The sequence below is a fragment of the Podarcis vaucheri genome (assembly GCF_965113315.1).
Source record: "Podarcis vaucheri genome assembly, chromosome: 11".
Lineage (NCBI taxonomy): Eukaryota > Metazoa > Chordata > Lepidosauria > Squamata > Lacertidae > Podarcis > Podarcis vaucheri.
Genome location: NC_138749.1, coordinates 34,512,620 through 34,536,238, shown reverse-complemented (window position 1 = coordinate 34,536,238; position 23,619 = coordinate 34,512,620). Strand labels below are relative to the sequence as shown.

Sequence of the window (23,619 nt, the reverse complement as noted above, 5' to 3'; positions counted from 1 at the left end):
TATTTATCTACTTGCACCCGGGGGTGCTTTCGAACTGCTAGGTTGGCAGGCGCTGGGACCGAGCAGCGGGAGCGCACCCCGCCGCGGGGATTCGAACCGCCGACCTTTCAATCGGCAAGCCCTAGGCGCTGAGGCTTTTACCCACAGCGCCACCTGCGTCCCTGTTGAAAGCCTTTGGCAGAAAAGAACATCGGTGGACAGTAGAATACTTACTTCATGGGTTCCTCCTGCTAGTGCTGTTTTCGCATTGTATGCAACAGGCTTAACCCCTGAAGAGGTTTGGTTTGCTGACAAGGTGGGTTAGGTTGGGGGGTCTTATTCTAGCCTCTTCCTTTCCACACAAAAAAAGACATTTATTATTCATACTTACAAGCACTGAGACTGGATCAGAACTGATCACTGACCAAACAAAAAAATAGGAAAATGCAGGCAAGACAAATCGTTTTCTAATCACCTAGAGGCACTGTATTTTTCTTCTTTGGAAATATCCAAATATTGAATCACTAGGCAGAAAAAGCAGCCAGATGTATGCTATAAAACTGTTTAATAATGCATGCATGCCTAATACAATGATCAATAAATTTACTGAGTTCAAATTATTTACTGTTGTAAACATTTTTTAAAAAGCATCATGATTTATCTGGATATACAGTCCTTGATGGAAAATTATTCAAAACAATGTGGCACATAAAAAAAAAAGCTGACAAAATCCAGTCTGCATATTCTTTCAGCACAACTCTAAACGAGAGAAATAGAATGGTATAAAAAGTGTACAGCAAAGATTTCCTATCAAACTCTGGAAGCTGTAAATACAAATTAAAGTGTTTGAACAGTCCTAATATAGTTGTAACCAATCAAATTACAGTAAGACGTGTGTTCTATCCAGTTATACTTTGCTGTCAAAACATTTCCTTGGCAGTTGACTCTAATTTTACCCAAAACACAGCAAGACTTTGGCAATTGGAGGTGTTGAAATAACTTTAAAGTTCAAAGAGACAGTCACAGTATTTTCTTTGTGGAAGGTGATCTGTACACCAAGGCTCAGAGGTTGTGAAAATTGGTTCCAAGTGGAAGAAAGTGCAAGTGTCCTGCACACATAGCTTAAAGCTGTTGTTATGGTCAGTCACCAACAGGTTCTTTGTTTTGTTTTTTGCATAGTTCACACATCACTGGAAATGTGAAATGTGTGTGCTATTTTTGGCAAGAGCAAAAAAGGAAGTGATATTGGTGAAAGTTGTCATGTTGGACATGCTGGAACATGCAGAAAGCTGCTACCTGATGCTGTTAGACACTGAATACTGATTTTGCTTTTGTTGAAGAAGTTCTGTAATTGCCAGCAGCTTCTTTAGCACATGCTGTTTTAAAAAGGGAGATCATTAGCTCAGCAGCAAAGTTTTTCTGTATGATTTAAAATAACTATACTTGTTCCCAATTGGTTCATAGCTTTTCTTGAAATGTAAACTTATTTTATTTCCCCCCTTTGTCCTTAGGATTTCCTTTCCATAGATGCAATTCACAAGTCCTGTAGCCCAGCTGAATAGCTAAATACGTTAATAGTTATAGTTACTGAATAGTAAATATGTTAATTTTACCATGCTGGAATTGACTCTACAGCTTTTAATGAATCCAAGGAAAACAAGTTACTGTTTGCTATTATGTAAACATTTAAATAAGTAGGTCAGGCAGCATAACTTATGCATAAATAATTATTGGAATAATTGCACTCAAAATGCACCACCACTGCACATACTTTTTTACTAAACTGTTTCAAAGTAGCTCCTTCATGTCTACCACTTTGATTGCATCCTTAATATACATTCACACTTTGTGCATTCAACTGCAGCCCTATATTTTAGTGTTTGTAAGTCCTCAGGACCCTCTAGATAATGTTGGACTCCATGAGCCCCACTCAGTATGGCCAATAGTCAAGAGATGATGGGAGCTATAATCCAGCAGCATAGGGAGGGCTGCAGGTTAAACCAACGCTGCTGTAACTATCAGGAAAACCCTCTTTCTATAACAGCTCTTACCTGCATTGCCCCTCGCTCATTACTGAGTGTTCGAAGCTCATCTGAATGTGCCACACAAATTTCATGGAGGGCTGCTAGATCACGTGACAAGTCAGTTCTAGAGGGCTCTGTAGTGTCTGGAAGTTCAGGTACATTCTAGAGCAAGAATAATAACAATGTTTAGAACCACCTTTCATAAAACAGTACCATGGTAGCTGAAAAAAACTTACACTGTTTACCATTCAGAGAAGGAGTGCAGCCACTACTACTCTGCTTGCAGGGAATATAACACCTAAAGAGCAATGGGGATGCTTGTTTCGAATACACAAGTAGTCCATAGGTGAAAATTAAACTGAACTTTGCAAGCCCTGCATGATGCGTTGACAATTATCACCTGACATCTTCATGGCCCCACCCACCTGTCAGCTTTGGCTTGCAAGGGATAGGGGAGTATGTCTGCAATTTCCAGTAAAGCAGGAGTATAGCTTCTTAAGCATAGAGAGAAGTGAGGCCCAGCTATGCTTACTTGAGAAATGAACTAGTTTTTGGTTGGCTATTATAGCTCAGTGGCAAGGATGAGCAACATCCAGGCTTGGTTGGACTAGAGCTTCTATCAACCCCAGCCAGCATGGCTAATGAGCAGGGTTGAAGGGAGCTGCAGCCAAGCAACATCTGGCAGGTTACAGGCACTCCAGATGTTTCTCCTTGACAAACATTGGAGAAAGGAGTGGAGCCATACCTCCTGTCTCTGCTCTGAGATCTTTGTGCAGGCCATTCTCTCAGTCCTGCCACCATCATAGGTATACATGGGAAGCCCTTCTCCGCGGCTGATCCTAGACTTTGGAACTCCCTTAGAGAGATACATACTGGCTCCTTCCACTAGCAGGTAAAGACTGTTTTATCTCAACAGGCTTTTGGGAATTGTCTGTTTCTCAAGGAAAGGGCTTTTTAATAGTGCTGTGCTAATTATCTGTATTTTAATAGATTTGTTTTTTATATTGTTTCAATTTTGGGATTGCTACTGTGGAGGGGCGAGGGAGGTATGGCGGTGGGGGCAGATGTTATAGGCGAAGGGGATCGAGATACGGATATGCTTGTACCCCTTCCAATCTGCGCCCCATCCCGAGGGACGAGGGTAGGGTGAGCAAGGATTACTCACCTCCGTCACTGGTGTTGTGCAATGCCAGGTCTATAGGCAACAAAACCGCCACTCTGCGAGATTTCTTTACCTCGCAGGGGGTCGACCTGGGTTGTGTGACGGAGACCTGGGTGCGCGAAGGGGAAACTGTTACCTTACGAGAGATGGCGCCCCCGGGTTTCTCCGTCCTCCACCAGTCACGGACTGTGGGCCGGGGGGGAGGGGTGGCATTATTAATCTGGGAAGATTGTTCTTTCAGGGCTCTACCATCGCCATTGATCCCCGGCATTGAATGTGTTGGCCTAGTGTGGGGCTCTGAGGTGAGCTTGGCTGTCTGGCTTGTGTACCAGCCACCTAGCGCACCAGCAGCCACCCTGTCAGGCCTGCTGGAGGCGGTGGCCGGCTGGGCCTTGGAGTTCCCTAACCTATTGGTATTGGGGGACTTCAACATCCATGCCGATGCCACTCCCTCCTCACAGGCTCTAGACCTGGTGTCTTCCATGGCGACACTAGGGCTCTCCCAGTTTGTTTTGGGCCCCACACATCAAGCAGGCCACACGCTGGATTTGATCTTTGGCGCCGGTATAGATGTGATCATGTCTCCTTCGATGAAGGTGCCATGGTCTGATCACTACGCTCTGAAAGCCAGGATTGACTTTCCACCCCCACCCTGCTTAGGTGGCGAGCAGAGGCTGATGGACCCTGATAAATTCCGTCAAGCCTTGCGGGACCTGACAACTCATTGACTGAGCTTGTTGAGGGCTGGAATATCCAGCTCCTGGCAGCCATCGATGAGATTGCACCTAAGCGCCCTCTGCGACCCCGCAGAAACGGGGCTCCCTGGTTTACCGAGGAGCTTCGGAAAATGAAGCGGGACCTCAGACAGCTAGAGCGAGTATGGCGGGGTGCCCGTGACGGAGCCTCAAGAACATCTTATAGGGTTTTTATGAAAACCTATGAGATGGCAGTGAAGGCCGCTAAGAAGTCTTACTTCTCGGCCTCCATTGCATCCGCTAGCTCTCGCCCGGCGCAATTATTTAGTATAATTAGGTCTTTAACATCCCTTGAAGGACAGCCAAATTTAAATAACAATCTGACACACAGCTGTGAGGCATTTGCGAGCTTTTTTGCGGAGAAGGTCCTGTTGCTCCGCCATGACCTCCCTGCCAATTTGGATACAATAAAGGAACTGGAGGCCCCTCGACTGTCCTCGGGTCCAGTATTGGACCACTTTGACCGGATATCCTCAGCCGATGTGGACAGACTCCTCCGAGCTGGAAAGCCCACCACTTGTCCTCTCGACCCGTGCCCGTCTTGGCTGATTAGAGCGTGTCCAGACGAGGTGCGGGCCCCCCTGGGGGATATCATCAATTTGTCCCTTGGCACCGGGATATTCCCAGGGGAATTGAAGGAGGCAGTGGTGCGCCCGCTCTTAAAGAAAACATCATTAGATCCCTTAGATCTATCCAATTACCGCCTGGTTTCGAATCTTCCGTTCCTGGGTAAGGTGATTGAGAGAGCGGTTGCTGAACAGCTTGGTAGGTTTCTGGATGAAACATCGGCTCTGGATCCATTCCAGTCTGGCTTCCGCGCTCGGTCATGGGACCGAGATGGCTCTGGTCTCCCTAACAGATGATCTCCGCAGGCAGCTGGATCGAGGCAGATCGGGGCTGCTGATTCTTCTAGACCTGTCAGCAGCCTTCAACATGGTCGATCACGAACTCCTGGACCACCGCCTTGCCGACGTGGGGATCCAGGGCACAGTCCTCCAATGGCTGCGCTTGTTTCTCTCTGGTCGGGGACAGAGGGTGGCGCTTGGGGGGGAATTGTCATCGCACCACTCCTTGGTGTGTGGAGTGCCTCAGGGTGCGATACTCTCCCCGATGCTTTTTAACATCTTTATGGGCCCCCTCGCCCAGCTTGTCCGGAGTTTTTGGCTGGGTTGCCATCAGTATGCCGATGACACCCAACTATCTGTTGATGGAGGGCCATCCTGACTTGGCCCCAGACACACTCACCAGATGTTTGGAAGCTGTGGCTGGATGGTTACGTGGAAGCCGGTTAAAGTTAAATCCTTCGAAGACAGAGGTCCTCTGGCTGGGACAGGATGATATGGGATTGGGGAGGCAACTCCCATCTCTTGCGGGGGTGCAATTAGTGCCAGCACCGTCCGTTAAGAGTTTGGGTGTAATCTTCGATACCTCCCTCTCTATGGAGGCGCAGATTACAGCTATAACAAAGGCGGCATTTTTTCATCTCCGCCAAGCTAAGCAGTTGACCCCTTATCTCTCTTGCCCTGACCTAGCCACTGTGATCCACACGACGGTCACCTCCAGACTGGATTATTGTAACTCGCTCTACGTGGGGTTGCCCTTGAGACTGACCCAGAAACTCCAGCGGGTGCAGAATGCCGCGGCGAGACTCCTTATGGGGTCTTCACTGCGAGATCACATTCATCCAGTACTATACCAGCTGCACTGGCTCCTGGTGGAGTACAGGATCAGGTTTAAGGTGCTGGTTTTAACCTTTAAAGCCCTATATGGCCTAGGACCCTCGTACCTATGGGACCGCCACTCCTGGTATGCCCCACAGAGGAACCTACGGTCTGCAAATAAAAGCATCCTGAAGGTCCCAGGCCTCAGAGAGGTTAGGCTGGCCTCAACTAGAGCCAGGGCTTTCTCGGCTGCGGCTCCAATCTGGTGGAACGCTCTGTCACAAGAGACTAGGGCCCTGCAGGACTTGACATCTTTCCACAGGGCCTGCAAGACAGCGTTATTCCACCAAGCCTTTGGTCAGGGTGCAGCCTGACTCCCTCCTCTGGCAACCTGCACAGAATTTTGCTTAACGGTTGCCATTAATTTGATTTTAATTAATTTTTATAATGAAATGTTTTTAGAACGTTGGATTATTTGATTGTTTATTTGATTGTTGTTAGCCGCCCTGAGCCTGGCTTCGGCTGGGGAGGGCGGGATATAAATAAAATTTATTATTATTATTTATTAGAGTATAATTATTTTTTTACACTGATTATCTGTCTTGCTTTATTTGTGGAAGCCACCTTGAATCCTGGTCCAGAAATGGTTGAGATATGGTTCCCAAAGCCCTCTTTTTAACAGGGTCCTTCCCCTGTATTTTCTGAAGCAAATACTTACAGTCTCTATATTTACAAAATTAAGAAAGAAGTGTTCTTACCCCAAGTTCATCTAAAAACATGATCATCTGGTGTTTGTTACTCTTGATAAAAGGATTTACACCTTCCATATATGGCTCCTAAAATAAAACCACAAAAATCACTTTAATCCTCCATGTGATGGCTTCTGAATTATTCTTAATGTATTTTACACCACTTTCCACAATGCTCAAGTTGGTGTATGCTAAAACACAAATATAATTTAAACACCATTGAAAACCACAATAAAATACATCACATAAGATAAAGCTGCTACAGAAAATTTAAATCCTTTTAAAGATCTGACAAAGCAGGATGTTTTACAGCTTTTATAAACTGATGACAATGTTGATATCTTCCTAACCTTGGGATAGCCAGCATGGAGTGCCCTACAGATCATTGACCATGTTGGCTGAGGCTGGTGGAAGTTACAGTCCAATAATATAGGGAGAAAACCACACTGGCTACCCCAGTCCTAACCTTTATTAGGAGGAGGTTCCAAAGTTTTGAGATGTTAGCAGAAAGGACCCTAACCCTGGCATCACCTTAAAAATCTGTCCTGGAGGAAAAGCAGACAAGAAAAGCCAGTCTGCCCCTACTGGCAAGTCATTTCAATTGAGGAGAAATGGCCCTTAAGGTAGAAAGACTTCAGGCTGTGCAAGGCCTTCAAGGTTAAAAATCAGGATTTTAAAATTGGGCATGAAAGCAAACTGGCAATTAGTTTATTTGTATTTGTAACTGTATTTGCACTAGCTGCACTATGTTACTGCTGACCAAGGCAAGGTGTGACATTTTGCAGCTACTTCCATGTCATCTTCAAGTAAAGTCCATTGAAGAGCATCTTCCAACAGTCAAACCTGGATGTTACTGCTGAACTATTGCACAATCGTCACCCTAACACATTATTTCCATAATCTCTTTGATGGCTGTGGCTTTTCTCTGACCAGTCAGGATGAAGAAGACCAACCACATACAGAAAGAACAAAAACTGATATTTAAACGAGCTCAAACACCTTGCTAAGAATGGAGATAACTTGAGAGTTTTAAATGCTCTTTCCAAATGCTGCTGTCTGTACCGACAATATTATGTACTATATACAATGCTGACTCGACTGTCCTATTGTATTGAAAGGGAGCCTATTCTATGTGAACAAATGAAGCTCTTCCATACTAAGTCAGTCAATGGTTTACTTAGTCCAGTCCTGTTAACTCCAACTAACAGTGACTCTACAGGGTCTCAAGCAGTCTCTTTCCTGCCTAGCTACCAAAGATCCTTTTCAGTGGTAATGCCAAGGAGTGAATTTAGGATCTCTTGTGTGCACTCTGCTATAGAGCTATGGCCCCTCCTGTCATTCCAGACTCATACTGACTTGTACAGGCAGAAGGGGCATGATTACACATGTTCTTTCACTGAGAGCAAAGAACATGTGTGGGGGGGGGGAATTAACTTCTAAGATTTATATTTACCTTAGCTCCAAACTCAACTAAATTTGCCAAATTCTGCACAGACTTGGCGACCAGCGTCAGTGTTCTTGCAGCAGTGGGAGAAGGAGAATCTGAGATAAACAATTTGAAAATCACAATTGATGCCAACTGAGATTATAGTCTAGTACAGCAGTTGATAACCAGACTCACTGGCAGGACAATGAAGTGCAAAATACAGATGTAAGCAGCTAAAGCACTTCCTCTCTCCCTCCTAAGGCCAATTCAAGCTCCTCACCACAACCTCAAGTGATGCACTCATAGCTGATTAAGCACAGTCCCCAAACCAGAGCACTTCCTCTTCTAAGAGAGAAAGAAAAATAATAGGAAGCGCTATTCCCCATGCTTGAGGGGATTTAGATGAAGAGGGAGGGGTATCATTCTGCCCAACCCTGCCCAGATCTCTTGGTCTCCACCAGTGGGGGAGCAGCAGGGAATTAAAAGTTCCAGTTGCTGTAAACAAAGGACTCGGGAAGGTTCAAAGTAGTGGTTTCAAGTTGATAGCTGTTGGTTCATATGCAGACCAACCCACCACAAAATATTTAATACAAGCCCATTATCTTTCCCCACACTTCCAATGGTTAGAGTCACGCCACATTAGCAGTGCTTCTTTCTATACCAGAAGTGGGCAACCTGTGGCTTGGATGCAACTCTCTGTCAGTACGGCCCTCTTTATCTTCTTGCTGCTACTGGGGGAAAGAATGGTTGTCAGGCACAGGGTGGATCTCTGGAACTCCTCAATAGTTCTGTACCCTCACATGTGAAGTAATGCCTGTCTGCCATTTTTTCCTTCAGTGGCAGCAGGACCAACCGTGGCAGCTGCAGCAGGAAGGGATGCATTCAGTGAAGAGAGGATGGCAGCAGTGGAGGAGGCTGGCAAGGGAAATGTGTGTGTGCATGTGCAGGAAAGGTATTGAGTGGATGATGGTTGAATGGAGTTAGTAGGGGTCCCAAAGGAAATTTAGCAAGCAAGCTGGCTGGGGGAAGCAGTTTCTGCCTGTGTGAATGTGCATCCTTGTCCACTTTGGGCTTTGATGGCCCACCACCACTATGCAGCCCTCAACCTCAAAAAGGCTACCCATCCCCGTTCTATACTAAGCAGCCAAAATTTATTCTCTCTGCAGTGTATTAAGAACTAAATACAGTCAACTTGCTATCTTAACATTATAGATGGTTTTATCAATATCTAAAGAACTTACCTGAGATGATATTAAACATCCTTGGATTCAGAATGGCAGGGCAGATCAGCCGAAGGAAAACAAAACCACTGAAAGAGGGAAGCAAAAGCATGTCTTGACTTGGTACTTGATCACAAACATCACTAAAATATATTTGAAAATACTACTAAGGATACCAATGATTAATAAGAACTCTATTCGAAACTCATGGTTGTCTTTTCTCATATGGTGGGTCATGGCAATTCCAATCCAAAATATTAGAGAAATAGAGGACTTTTTCACCACAGCCCTGTACCTGGTATGCAGTAAAATTCTCTACTACTTGGAGGGATAATACAAAAGTCCAAAAAAATGTTCAATAGGGGAAATCTTTCACACTATTGCCTTGCCAAGGTAACAATTTATCAAGTGTGAAAAGATAGTAAAATTGTAATTTGTATCCATTTAGACAGGCAGTTTACTAAGTAGCTACAAGCACTCATGGTAATTTACCACTTTGCAAATGTATCCTTCCAGAGTCTTGTGGAGTAAGTCGATAGAACCTGCCCAATTTAATAACCTCCAATATGAATCTTCATGGTCTTAAGGACTTTAGATTCCATCAAGGTAGAGTCTTTTTTGTTTTTGCTGCTCCCTTATGCAATGTAACTCCTTTACAAGGGAAACTTGTACCACTTTCTCCTTGTTGGTATTTTGAAGGCAAGGGCATTAAAAAATTTTTTTTAATGATCTCTGAGAACCAACTGCTGAATTCCTTTCTTTACACTGGTTTGCAAGCACTGCTTGTCATGCTGGGTTGTAGTATTACATACTGCTTATTGCTGCCGTGTTTCTTTTTAGGTTTGGTGTGGTATTTATGAGCAACAGTATGTCTCTAGCAGTAACTACGAAACAACAATGTTCTAAACATAGTTGTGAGATGCTGAAATCAGCTTTGAAAATATGTCACCACTCTGCAGCATAACATTCTGAGCTGCACCATCTAAAGAATAACAACAGTAATGAAGAGAACACCTTACCTAACCACTCTTGTTCTCATGGTTGTGTTGGCTGGCCACTTGTTTTGAACAGACTTCTGTAAACAGCCATAAATATACCTCAATGTCCTGTCAAAATAATACAATTAAGAACCTTGGCATATCAAATTACTTTAGATTACTATACTAAACTGTGCATTTACAGTTATGGTTCCCCATTTGTGGAATGCCTCCCCTGGTGAGGTGCATCTGTCTCTGTTGTTACTGACTTCAGAGGAATTTGAAATATTCCTGTTTACCCAGGTATTTGGTGGCTGAAGGATACTGTTCCTGGCAACCTTAGATCACTGAATGAGGGATCTCAGTATTTTAACAAGTTAAAATACTAAAACAGATAAAAATTACCTCTGCTTTCTAAGAGTCTGAGTAAGTCTGTGTTAATAGGAATGTTTTTAGCAGGCACTGAAAAGAATACAGTTAAGGCACCTGGTTGATTTCAATAGGCAGGGAGTTCCAAAGTGTAGGTGCTGCCACACTAAAGGAGCTCTTACAAATACAGAACAGATGTTATGTGGAGCTTGTAGTAGTGCCAATTCCATTGATAATGGGAGTAAGGGGAATCTTTTGTTGCAATTTAAGGAAGACATTAGGACAAAGTACTGTGATCCGTTCCGGAGTCCCGTTCGCAACGTGAAAAGCCTGCAACCTGAAGCGCCATATCTGCACATGTGTGCGACACAATTTGGTGCTTGTGCGCATGCGCGAAGCACAATTTAGTACTACTGCGCATGCGGCGAAACCCAGAAGTAACCCTTTCCGGTACTTCTGGGTTGCCGCGGGATGCAACATGAAAAAACATAACATGGTCGACATAGCATGAGGTATGACTTCACAAGCTAAACCTATCACTTCAAGATTCATGTATCTTTAAATATATATATAAATAACAGGCATGTTGCAGTGGTCAGAAGACTACAGCACCTAGCTGAGGGGATTAGGCCTTTTGCAGTCCTGACAACAAAAATCGCTTTTTCTCAGGCTATGCAAGAACAAGAAACAGTTGAAAAGTCAATATAGCTAACAACTTCTAAATCAACTTGAATTTGTTTGTTCTTCCCATCATACAGATGCTATTGCTTATGCAACTATACATCTAGTGACAGGCTTAGAGCAAGGATTTATTCTACTTTTAGTTGATGGAATTTATGGTGAAGCGGAGCTGTTTATGAATGTTCCATGTACATGTGCTATAAGCACTACATTATATTACAATGTCACCTGTACAATAATTGTTAGAAAAGAGTTAATAAGCTCTGGGGGTGGGGGCATTTAATAAACATTTATTTTTAATTGAAAACAATGACAATGTTACTGTACAAAGCTAGGATAATGAAAAATCTTGTAGTTCCATCCTCTCCAAGAGCTTGGGCTGACAATTTTATTTTATTTTTTCCTAGGCCAGGTTCTGAAAATCAATTTATTGAAATATACTTTGGACTATAAGTATTCGGAATACCATATTGGCCCGAATATAAGGTGCAACCACAAGCCGCACCTTGAAAATTCAAGGGGGGAAGAAAAAAAGACAATACCCGAATATAAGCCCGTCCCTTAAAATTGGGTTACAGATTAAAATCGCTAAGGTTGGTAGAATTGTGACTCTCAGTTAATTTAAGCCTTTGATCTTGCAAACCTACAAAAGTTACCATACAATTGCTAAAATAGCAAAAAGCTATTCAATTGCTACAATTCTGCAGGTACTCACATCCGTAAATGGCAAATGAACAGTCTCAAGCTCACAAATCGGCAACAAAACATATTTTTTGTTTGTTTTACCGTATGTCTGTTTCAGCAGCAATATTGTAAAAGCCAATTCTTGTAAGGTCGTGGATTTAAGCTGGACTTTAACTTTTCACAGTCAGAATTTGGGGGAAAAAGTGAGGCTTACACTCAGGCCAATACAGTACTATGAAAATTTTGGCCAAACAATAAAACTTTTTAAATTTTATCACAACAAAGGATGATATAGGACTGAAATCGGAAGTTCTAAAGAGGCTTTAAAAAAAACATTGGTGAACTTACGGAGGCAATATTTCTGCAGCCATGAATATTTTCTCCACCAGCTCCGAAAGGATACTCAGCAGGTGTGCTAAATTAGTATTTACATCTTCATTTTTTTCTAACTTTGAAGGATTTAACTGAAATGTAGAGCCATAAGACATAAATGAAATATATCTTCAAAAGATAACCAGCAAAGTTTACTCAACGTAAAAACAAACAAACGTCTTGAAAAGGTTAGACTGATTGGGTGGCATCTAGGACTCCTAGCTTCAGCAGCCACCACACAGGTTGTAGATTGCAGGGAATCTCTATGATATCACCTCAAAGCCTCAAGTAGCATGCCTGTTTTTTGCAAGATACTTGAAATGCTGACAAAAGATAAAACCATCATTGACTACACAGTTCAAAGGCAAAATACAGAAATTGCTAGATGTGCAATGGGAAGTCAGGTTTAAAACCACTCTCAGCCACAAAGCTTACTGCACAGCCTTGGGTGATTCAGCAGTCCACGCTGCACATGATGCTAAACAACATTTTAGTCTGATATGCAAGAGCAGAAACAAGTTGCAGTGAATGCAGGGCTCACATGCCGTTCCCGTGGCAAGGCAGAGGAGTGCAAAAGCTTCTGCTTCCACTTTTAGTTAACCATAGCGTGCCACGTTCTCAGGACCTCAAAATGCAGCTGATACTAGATCCAGCCAGTTTAAATACGCCAGCTTCAAAGCATGGTTTCTGAAGATCTGTTTTAAAATTGCCATCATTAGGTCAGGATGACGTGACAAACTGCAGTTAGCAAAACCTCATTCCAGCTGTGTGGGAGGAAAAAGGGTAGTATGCAACCTGAGACTTGTTGCAACTCATCCTTCTCTGTGTTTATCATATTAAACAGTGGTTTGGTGTGACCTGCAAATGCCAGACCTACAAGGTTTCTCTGTGGCTAAAATGTTGCTCTAAGCATTCTGGAGGGACCCAAGTTATACCTATTTTTCAAACATTTCATAGATTTTGAAACTGTTTGTGGTGTAGTTCATTAGCCATAACTTCTTACCTCACAAGACTGCTTGCTCTCCATTATCTTTAAAATAGAGTCCTTTAGTGCATGGTGAACAAAACGTGTGGCTGTAGCTTTCATATACTGCTCCATAAGTGTACTTGCCAGCGTGGTGGCACGGAATAAGGTAGTAGCTTCATCTGAACAAACAAAACCACCAGATATAAATATTAAATTTTCAGCTCTGTTGAATTTAAATGAGGAAATAAGATTATTGAGAAGGAAATGCCTGTGGATAGTGGAAATGGAGGAGGGGAATGACCTGAAAAATTATTTTCAGTAACATACTTATACTGTACCTTCCACACATATTTCCCTGTCATTTAGTGTTCGCAACAATAATGCCTCCAGTTTTTCATGAAGAAAAATCTTCAGTAAAATGCTAGCAAGCAGTGTTCGATCCTGTCCACATACGATGGATAAAGCGTAGACCACATGCAGCTCTTTTTGCAGAACCAACTGAAAAACAGAGATGGCAAAGTACTAAGTAAACAGTAACTATGAACTTACTCCAAGAGTGTACCACAAAATAAAGAGTGTAATTATTTCCTGAAATAAATAAGTTCTCCTTTCAAAGGCTATGTAATTTATGAGGGGCCCAAATCTACCTCGAACACCGTCTGGGCAAGCTATAAAAGAGCATATATTCTTTGGAAGAACCACCCTTGCCTTCAGGCACTGACAGGCAACATTTAAAGTGTTTTAATATTTATTTCAAGCCACTTTCAAATTAAAATGCAGGGACTCAATACCTCCTTAAATTCACTGTACTCTTCTTCTGGCATTATTTTCTCCATAGAATATCGTGCACGGACACGCAGAGAGCCTGGTTCAATACCTTTCAGAGGTATGTGTGAACTGAGCTGAAACCATTCATCTGTTGCCTGCCCTTTCTGTAGTCGGCTCAGTTGGCATCGCATGAACACTTGAAAGAAATATTCAGAGAGAAGTTAGTCTTTGGAGAGAATGGCATATATGAGAGTATAAGCCAAAATGAGCTTATAAAATCCACTGGATCTGAAGATTTTTTTTAAAAAAAAACCAACAACTCTCATGCTGTAAGTTCTCTCAGAATGAGAAGAAGAAAAGAGTTGCAATGATAATTTTCATATATAAAAAGGAGCACCAGGATGATAGTATTCACTTTCACCTGTTTCTTAGAACACAGAATTCTCCAACAAGAGTCATTAGAATTTTAAAAAGAGTTTCTAAACTACATTACATTAATTAAAGTGAGAAGAAAAAGATAACAAATGATAGTACATCAGGCAAATTAATGATACAGAAAATACAGAAATAGCTAAATGGGTAATTCTGTCAGTTATTTATACTAATGAGAAACCTTAAGGGTTCTTGAGCACCCCATCAAATATTTTATTGCATACTTGGACCTTCTTTGACCATGCTGGATAGAAGGGCAGTGCAAGTAAACTGCAGGTAGTGAGCCACCCTCAAATGAAAGAATTCAGTACATGCTTAGAAGGTTAAGGGAAGTGCCCTTAAAACACACATAAGTTTGCAGCAGTGAAAAGCTGCCATGTTCCAACCATTTGGATAGGAAAGAGATACAAACAATGACTGTTTCAACAAGTGGGATAAATATGTAAAAGAGAAATACGCTTGCACTACAACTGTAAAAACTTTTTTCAAAAATAACAGAACTTACATATATCTGGATCTTTACTCTTCTTTGTTTTGTTACTAAGAGTTATTTCAAATCTATTGATGTCAGATGAAAGATCGCTAGGAAAAAATACAGAAAAATACAATTCACATTTGTACTCCTGCTTTGACATTCTAAATTAAAATAATGATATTTTATTTAGATTTAATTTCATTATATAAAGCTACAACCAAAAGTCAGCCATTTGCTTTTCTACTGTACGATTACACATTTGTGACAAAATAAGTCATTAAAAATATTCAGTTACTGTTGCCAAAAGCAAATAAAATAAAATTATATTACGCCGTCACCAAGAAGGACTTTAGAATTTTTCGTTTTAAATGCAACAAATTTAAGTAGCAGAAGACTTACTCAAACACAAATTCTTCTGACCACACAGGGTTCTGTCCTTCTCGTACATGCGTTTTTGCTACCTGTACACTATTCAGGTAGATATTACAGTAAGGATTAGTAAAATGTTTTGCTGGAAGTGTATGGGCTTCTTCAACATGTAGTATAAGACTGCTGACCTAGAGAAAGTATACAAAATGGAATTCAAAACTTTGTTTTACGTAGTGAGACCATACTCAGAAGTAAATAGGTGTGGGTACTTATTTAAGTGAGAAATGCAAACCACAGCTCACAGGGTGAAGTTAAATAAAAAGTGATTAAAGAACGAATTAGTATAGGAGGGCTTTGAATTTAGATTCTGGTTACTATCAAATGCCTTGCTTCTATATAAGGAAGGCAGAATTGCATCCACTATTTTAGTACCAGCAATACAAAAACAGACCGTGAACCTGTGACCAAAGTCACCTGTGCAGTTACACATATGGTTCTGCACCTACATGCAATTTTTTGGATAACTTATTGAAGGTACATGGTGGGAAGGCAGGCTTGGCCCACCCATGAAGCAGGGTGAAGCAGCCACCTCAGATAGCGGAAGCCCCCCAAAATGTGCCTCTACAGCCCCCCCCCCCATGCTGATTTCTGGTGAGATTTCATGAAGCATGAGAGTTCTCATGAGATTTTGATGAAATCTTGCCAGCAATCAGCACTGATACTGGCTCCACTTCTCTGCCAGCAGTGGGCAGCGCCAGCAGGAAGCAGTGCCAGCGGCAGTGGGTGCTGTGACAGCGGCAAGCCATTTCCTGTTTCACCTCCTGCAGCAAAATGAAATGCACCACCCCTGCAAAATGCCAAACTATGCTGAACCGAAAGGAGGGGGCCCTATATGGGAAAAGGAAAGTAACTACTTACTAAGCTTGCTGTGAAGGGACAAACTTTCACAGTGTCTTCTGAGTGGCTGGTATTAGATTCAGTGAATAGCTCTATTGCTTTGGGCCCTACAGAACTACTAACTGAAGCTGTATGGTACATTTAATGTTAAAAGTGGTAAAATCTATGAGCTCATTTTGGGTAAAAAATAAAAATTAACATTATTTTATAGCATGTTTAACAAAGTAATATTTTTATCAAAGAATGTTTGATTACAAGTACGTATTATATCAACCAACATAGAAAACAAATCCCACAGTAGCAAAAATGCATTACTCTACCTGACGTAGACGTTTATTTGATGTTCCTGGACTAGTTTTTCGTAAATTGCAAAATGTTTGCAAAGCTTTCATCCAGTCCTAATAAATAATAAATTAACTTATCAGTACTGTTTTGGCTAATGAAATAGCAATTATTAAACAATTATTAAACAAATTTGACCCAGTTTACTTAGAAGTAAAACACCACCCACATTCATTTTCATTCTTCTCTATGTATCTCCTCCCCCCACTCCCCCAGTCATCAGTCATTGGAATCATGATCTACTAATAAACACAATCTGAGTTAATAGCTAAAAGCTATTTCATTGCATTTCCTGACTAAAAGCACAAAAGAGTAATTTGGGCTTATTAACAGATGAATCATAGAGTAACTCTGTGCCTGAGTCTGTGATTCAAGCACAGTTCAAGCAGCCTTTGTTCGTTCTCATTTATGCTGCCAATACCAAAGTGGCCTATGCAAGTTGTCCCATGTGTGATGATTGCCACCAACTCTTGGCAATGAAATCTCCCAGCAGGAATAGGTGTTCACAGGCTGGGACCCTCCTGACAACTTGGTCTAGTTCCTCGCAGAACTGGTGCTTGCTCTATATATCAGAGCACATAGTGGATGTTTAAGATGTTAACCAGACCAGAGATGGTTGAGAGGAGGAGGGAAAGCAAGCATTCTGAGTCTCTGATCTATGAACACATGGTTCTTCTGGATGCCATCTTTGCCAGAAAACAGTGTAACTCTTCTTTTGGATCTTGCCACTCAAAGCGAGCCTGGTATCCTGTACAGCAGCAGCTCTGTTGAGCATTTTCAGTTCACGGTCAATGATGGCTGTCTTCTGTGAGTTGTTGACCCGCAGCAGGTGAGTGGACAAGGCAGGACAAATGGTCCTGATGTTCTAGGTTTCTAGACACTAGAGGGTTTCTTTCTTTTCCTTTTTGCTAGGTGCAGTAGTTTGGTCCGAGTGATACTCTAAGTTCCAAGCACCCATTGAAGCAGACAGACTGTGGCAGATCAGCACTTTACTGACGAGGGGCTGTCCAACTTAAGGTGGGCGGTAGTTGACCAGTAAGTATGGAGACAGGAAACTATCATGGTGCAGCTTTCAGTTGTATTTCATGGCTTTCCATTGAAATCTTGGAATTGTACTTTTTGGTGAGAGCACCCTAGCACACTACAAAGGTTCAGGATTCCCAGGGGGAAAGTAGTAGCAAATCAATTTAATTGATTATATACAATGGGACCACAACTTGAAAGAATTTTACTTATGCAATTGCAGCTTTATGCAGATTGTCAATAGATAAATAATTGGAAAGGGGGCAGGAAAGCCTTGTTCTGGAGGCTTTGTGAGATCTTGTGGGAACCTCCCAGGGCCTGGTAAGCAAGGCAGAGAGCTTGAAAGCTCTTTCCACTTTAATTTTCCTGGTGTGGGAAGTTTTTAATCTCTGCTTTGCTTGCAGGCTCTGTGAATGCCATACATGGGGTCTGGAGGCCTTCACAGTATCTTGAGGGAGCATCCTAGAGACTGGTAAGAAAGGTGAAAGGCATAAAAGCTCTTCCTCCACCTTGCTTATTTATGAGGCTTTGGAAGGCTTCCAGAAGATTTTGTGAGATTTCATACAGTCCCAATCTTACAAGATCTTGGAAGGTGGGGGCGGTTCTGGGGGTTGCTTTGACTTTGCATGTGCAACCCCCACAAAGGTAGCTATTGCGTAAGCTGCAGTCCTAACACAGTGAACACAGCGATTCCAACATGCTGCAGTAGTGTCATTTGCTGAGAAACCAACTGTCTTTGGCTAGAAAATACATAGCAGTCATCATTCCATCTGGCTAGGGCAGAGGGACAGAAGGGAAGCAGAGCCATTCAGCTGGCTCTGTTGAGACACTAGCTGCATTTGTCTATTCCTGGCAGCAGTTCCAACAACTACCTGAACAAGTTCATTCCAGCTGGTAAATATAAACCTGAGTTTAATTTCTTTTGTAATGCCCTGATCACGCATAGAGAATCCATATGGCACACTCGGCCAAGCAGAAAGCAGTGGCTCACATAACAGAGGATCCCCAATTTTTACTACTGACACCTTTCTGCTGCAGCCACCTTTGCCATATCCTACTTAATTCCAAGTATCTCCCAACCTAGAACAGCTTGTAGCGGATAAAGGGTACTACAGTGGCACAGCCGAAATGAGAAACCTGTTCAATGAGCTCACACAAGTTTGGATCCAAACAATTTATAGTGCATGTCCAACATAAGAGTAGACAATTTACAACAGCACTTTTTTTTTTTAAATAAAAAGAAACATCCATCATAGCACTTTTTAGGACAATGTTAACTCAATGAAAAATTGCTTACCTGTGCTTGTTCTGGAGTTTCTCCTGCAAAGTAAAAGATGTAATGCTCTTCACTAAAGTGCTGAACTACTATCTGAAAACAGTTTGGCCTATTTAAAGAGAAGAAAAACAAAATAGAACAGAATACTATTAACAGAATGGCAACATTGCTACTCAACCTTATCACACGCAATTCTTCCAAATTCACAAAGGTTTGGTATTAATTTAATTTAATAGTCTCTGACAACAAACCTAATCACAGTTACTTGGGAGTAAGTACAATACGATCACATCCTGCACACAATTAACTTGCGTGATTTCAACCTTACACAGTTGAAAGCCAGCCAGCTGAAAAGCTGCAAATGAATTGCATGCAAGGTGTGGAGTTCTAAAGTTAATTTTGTTCTGGGTTTTCCCGGTGCACAAAGAGCTTACTGGACTATGGGATGCTTTTGTGGGAACTCAGGATGGGCCTGCACGATCTCACATAGGCTTTCTACTCCTAGGTTAATGAGTACAGTATTCATAAGCAATATTATTGTATCACTGCTGCGAATGCAAAGAGAAACCAATATGCACATCAGAGTGAATGATGTATATTCTTCCATATTAAGGAGAACATGGACAGTTTTATATAAAACATGCACGGTTACTCGTGAGCATACATTGCGAATGTGACTTTCAACTAATGAAGCACAGAACTGGGCTGTTTTGAATAAAGCATTTTCACAGCACATTTGGTAAATTTATTGGTACTAGTTCATTTGTTTCTTGAACAAGATGTGGAGGGAAGGGGACAAAGTGCTTTAAGAAAAGGTTACTGAGATGTTGACACATCAGCATCAGCACCTAGTACCAGGCCTAAACTTGGCGTATTTATAGTTTATGTACAGGCAGTACACTTTTATAATAATAAAAGATTGAAGACAATACTCCTCCACACATACACTCTTTGGGAAAGCTAAACTTTTCAATAGGTTTCCACACACAAAAAAAGCTTTCAAGTATCAGTGAATGAAAGAGATTTATGACAATGGATAAAGTACTTTGACTTTTAGGCAAAAAACTTTCCTTAACAATCCAAAAACCTAAATATAACAAATAGCACCCATACAAATTAGTGGCATGTTCAGGACATCAAATTAAAGGCAGGGAGTGGTATACAATATTAGGCATAGTAGGGCCAATGAAATTAATTGATTTAAGTAATTTCATTTCAATGGGTCTATTCAGACTAATATTGGACCTCACCAAATACATTTTACGCATAATCATTTGTAACAAGGTCACTGAGAACAAAGGAATGTTGTTAAAATTAGCCCTTTTAAATGAAAAGCAAAAATTTCATACATGCATTTGTGTTAATAGGGTTATTCATTAACTACTCTATTAAAAAGGACCTGACTTTTATAGTTTCATGATTAAAACTAGTAGCTTCTGTCTTACCTGCCAAACAGACTATCATGAACACCATAGACAGAACACACACTAAGATCGATTAGTCCTTTGGGTTTAGTGGCTCGCTTTTCACTTTCAAAATAAATAAGTTGAGCATCATTCCCCTCTAAAATAAAATACAAGTTCTTCCACCGTTTTCCTTTACCTGTAAAACAGCCACAGTAATTTAGAGATGGATGGAGAAAACACATGTCAAATTCCTGACTGTCAATTAACTTTCCAGGAGTTAGGCAACTAAGTAGCAAGATTCCCTACCCCACACTTTTGGTGTTATGCTTTATGAACCCGAATAGAAATGAATACAAGTAAAATAACTTTTTATCATATTACACGATAATGTGTGTTCATATTGCCAATTAGAAGTATGCATCAAATTAGGATGAGTTCATAAACATTTGGGACTTTTCTGAACAAATGCAGGATCTCTTCCATGGTCTCCAAAACAGAGACCTTCAAAGTGAACTGGATTGAAAACTCTGCAGGAAGTGTGCCATGTAAATTAAACACTAGGTTGAAAAGAGAAACAGGGGAGAGCTCTTCTGTGACTAATAGGTCTGCATTCTAAACTGAGGGAATGATTTCACTACAGCTCTGCAATTACAGTGCTGCAGGACTGTAATGTTACTGTAATGTAGCACCTTGTATTTATTTTTTTCCTGTGATTTTTACTAGTTCTGTTGGTAGGATTTACTTGGAAAATACTGGACATGCAAGTCCTTCTGTCTCTGTCTCATATGCTGTTACAATCATTCCTGTCAAATAAGCATCAGTTCTGAACTTTCTTTCTTTGACTTTTGATGTCAACCAAACAAAAAACAAGCTTGATGCTGTTTTTCATTCACCACAGCTCCTTATCTCTGGCACCTATCCTTATGAAATTTTGTAAGTTACTTTCCTAGGTCCACCTCTACAATGTAGGCCATTTTCATTAAAAAAAACAACCCAAAAAACAACAACCCACAATTGCCCACAAAACCATATGGAGGAAAGCAAATTCTATTTAGTTCTGTCCTCAATTATGAAAAAAGCAACTTTAAACCCATGTAACTATCTTTCTGATATTTGGCAGTTTTCATACCTAGGGGCACCTTTCTGATATATGCTACCAGAAAACAATAGAAGAGAGTGAATATTTGTATAAAAAGCACAAAACTGTCAAGTCTGTGCTGCAGTTATCCTTCTGAAATTTGGAGATATTCTTCTTTTCAGAAGATACTATTGTTGTAAAGGCTCATTTTAAAAAAATCTAACGTACAATCCACCCCCACACTAGAGATATTTGTCATAAATTTGGTAGGCTTTACCCACTCAGAAGGGGCAATAGCTGGAAAGAAAGAAAGAAAGAAAGAAAGAAAGAAAGAAAGAAAGAAAGAAAGACCAATAATACTGAGTGGAGTCTGGCCATGAGTCAAACTGAGATGTCTACAAATCAGTTTCAGAAATGAATCAGGCTGGTTTTCAAACCATCAAATCAGGGCCTGATTCAAACATTCCTGTCTGTACACCCCCATTTCCAAAAAAAATTATGTGACTACTTCTATAAGTGCAACACAAAAAGAAAAAAATCACAATGGATTCAAACTATTTAGAAAAGTTGCAAAAATATATATGACACTTTAGACAATTTCAGTAAACACAAAAACACAGATGGTCTGTATAAGACTGCTGGAATGTGGGGACTACAAAAGAGAGCCATTATGAGACTTGTAAGCATGAGAGATATTACTAGACTTAATACTGCCAGAGGAGCACCTTGCCATGTAAGGCCTTAAGGACAGGAGATTAAGGTGGTATGTATCCACAGTGTATCTACACAGTGGTTTACCCCACTTACTTTTCTTCAGAAGGTATCCTTTTTTAACAATATTTTTATAGAAAGCATCCTTTGTTTTACGACGGATTGTATTATAAATTTCTTTCCCATCCACTGTGTCGTTAAGCACTTGTCCTTGATGCTGCAGAGGAAACAAGTAGGCATACATTTTCCAATATGAAACAAAAAGAACTCTACAGTTTAACAACACTACAAGCTATTGTAGCATGCCATATGTGGGGCTCCCTTAAGGCTGGTTCAGAAGCTGCATCTGGTGCAGAACACACTGGCTAGGCATCTATGTGGAGCATCTTACTGCATACATAATTATTGTGTTAAAAAAACTTGGGACCAATTATGGGGGGGGGGGGACACCTTCTCCCAAACAGAGCTACCTAAGCACTAAGATCTTCAGAGAAGGTCATGCTAGCCATGCTGTGAGCTTCAGAATTTCATCTTGGGGTGATATGGAAACGGTCCTCTGTGGTGGAATGATCTCCCCTCTGCAGTGTGGCAGGCACCAATGTTTCCATTATTTTCTAAGAAGCTAATTTTTGCAGAAGCATTTCCCAATGGATGATGCCAATTTTTAACAACTCTGGTACTATAATTGTGATGTTTTATTGTTTTGTTGTTTACAGTTTTATTGTTACTGTTACTATTTTATTGCTGTAAACCAACTGCCTCGGGGTTTATTTTTATGTGAAAAGCAGTATAGGTATGATTTTAAATAAATACATATAGTACACAACATTTTCCCACAGCTTATGACAGTCCTCGGTGCTTCAAAACATTTGTTGTGAGTTCTTACACCTTAGAACTCCTGGGACTACTTTTGAAAAGCAATGCTGCTTTTGAAAATTAAAAGAAAGGCAGATATGAGCCCAAGTTGGATTAAGCTAACAGATCTGTGATTACTACAGCAGTATTTCTATACATTTTGCTCAGCCTAAAAGCACAACTCTTTTTGTTGCCCTGTTCACCCCCCACAGAACCACCAGATTAAAAGCAGAGTGAAAACTAGTTAAATAACAGAATGGGGTTGAACCAAGGGCTGCTTGGTTCCACATGACCCTTTCTGAGATGTTGTTGTCTTCTTCAGAGGTCTGCCTCTGCTATCTGAGGTGCGTAGGGCAGTGCTGAGATACAGTCTTTTCACTGGTAGTGCTCTGCATTTGAAATGCTAATGTTAGTATTAGATAGAATGCAATGTCTCACCTGCATTGGAACAGGATCTTTAAGATAGTAGCCTTCAACAATTTGCTCTTTTCTATAATGCTCAATGATGTCAGCAATACTGTTAAAAACAAAAACAAACAGGTAGCTCTGAATAAAGTAAATGCTAGTTTATAAAACTGAACATGAAATGACAGTTGAAACTCTAAACTTATTTACTTAAGAATATATTTAATAAAATACGCAATCATTGCAACTTGCTTCTAAGACTGTGCTCAGAACTGATGTAAATAAAAATATTTTTGCCCCAAATGTAAAAATCAAACTTTAAAATACATATTTTCTCATCCAAAAAATCAGTACCACTGCAGAAGACCTGAGTATTCAGTAAGTCATTACTAGTAAAGAACTCAACAATTTTAAAATAATCAGATTTTATAACAAATATTCCAAAGCATCAGAGATCAACAAACTTTCTCCATATTCAAGATAGGGCAAAAGAGTTCCCAACAGGCTGAAAGTTCTAAGTTTCTTAGCAGTAACTCCCTATATTTCTATGAAACTA

General features: G+C 40.9%; 1 protein-coding gene across 1 annotated transcript in view; it reads right to left on the bottom strand.

Annotated features, from left to right (window-relative positions):
• Positions 1 to 527: 527 nt before the first annotated feature.
• RASA1 (RAS p21 protein activator 1) overlaps positions 528 to 23,619 on the bottom strand; it is a 63,503-nt gene continuing 40,411 nt past the window's right edge. Inside the window, exons 9-25 of the mRNA XM_082191885.1 lie at positions 23,097 to 23,175; positions 21,900 to 22,020; positions 20,054 to 20,210; positions 18,630 to 18,717; positions 16,288 to 16,365; positions 15,101 to 15,258; positions 14,732 to 14,808; positions 13,818 to 13,990; positions 13,365 to 13,524; positions 13,063 to 13,205; positions 12,036 to 12,151; positions 9,996 to 10,082; positions 8,998 to 9,065; positions 7,784 to 7,872; positions 6,340 to 6,417; positions 2,031 to 2,165; positions 528 to 1,355 (exon numbers count right to left, since the gene is read on the bottom strand). Coding sequence (XP_082048011.1) covers positions 1,272 to 1,355; positions 2,031 to 2,165; positions 6,340 to 6,417; positions 7,784 to 7,872; positions 8,998 to 9,065; positions 9,996 to 10,082; positions 12,036 to 12,151; positions 13,063 to 13,205; positions 13,365 to 13,524; positions 13,818 to 13,990; positions 14,732 to 14,808; positions 15,101 to 15,258; positions 16,288 to 16,365; positions 18,630 to 18,717; positions 20,054 to 20,210; positions 21,900 to 22,020; positions 23,097 to 23,175 — 1,891 coding nt within the window. The 3' untranslated portion in view covers positions 528 to 1,271. The remainder of the gene's footprint in view (positions 1,356 to 2,030; positions 2,166 to 6,339; positions 6,418 to 7,783; positions 7,873 to 8,997; positions 9,066 to 9,995; positions 10,083 to 12,035; positions 12,152 to 13,062; positions 13,206 to 13,364; positions 13,525 to 13,817; positions 13,991 to 14,731; positions 14,809 to 15,100; positions 15,259 to 16,287; positions 16,366 to 18,629; positions 18,718 to 20,053; positions 20,211 to 21,899; positions 22,021 to 23,096; positions 23,176 to 23,619) is intronic.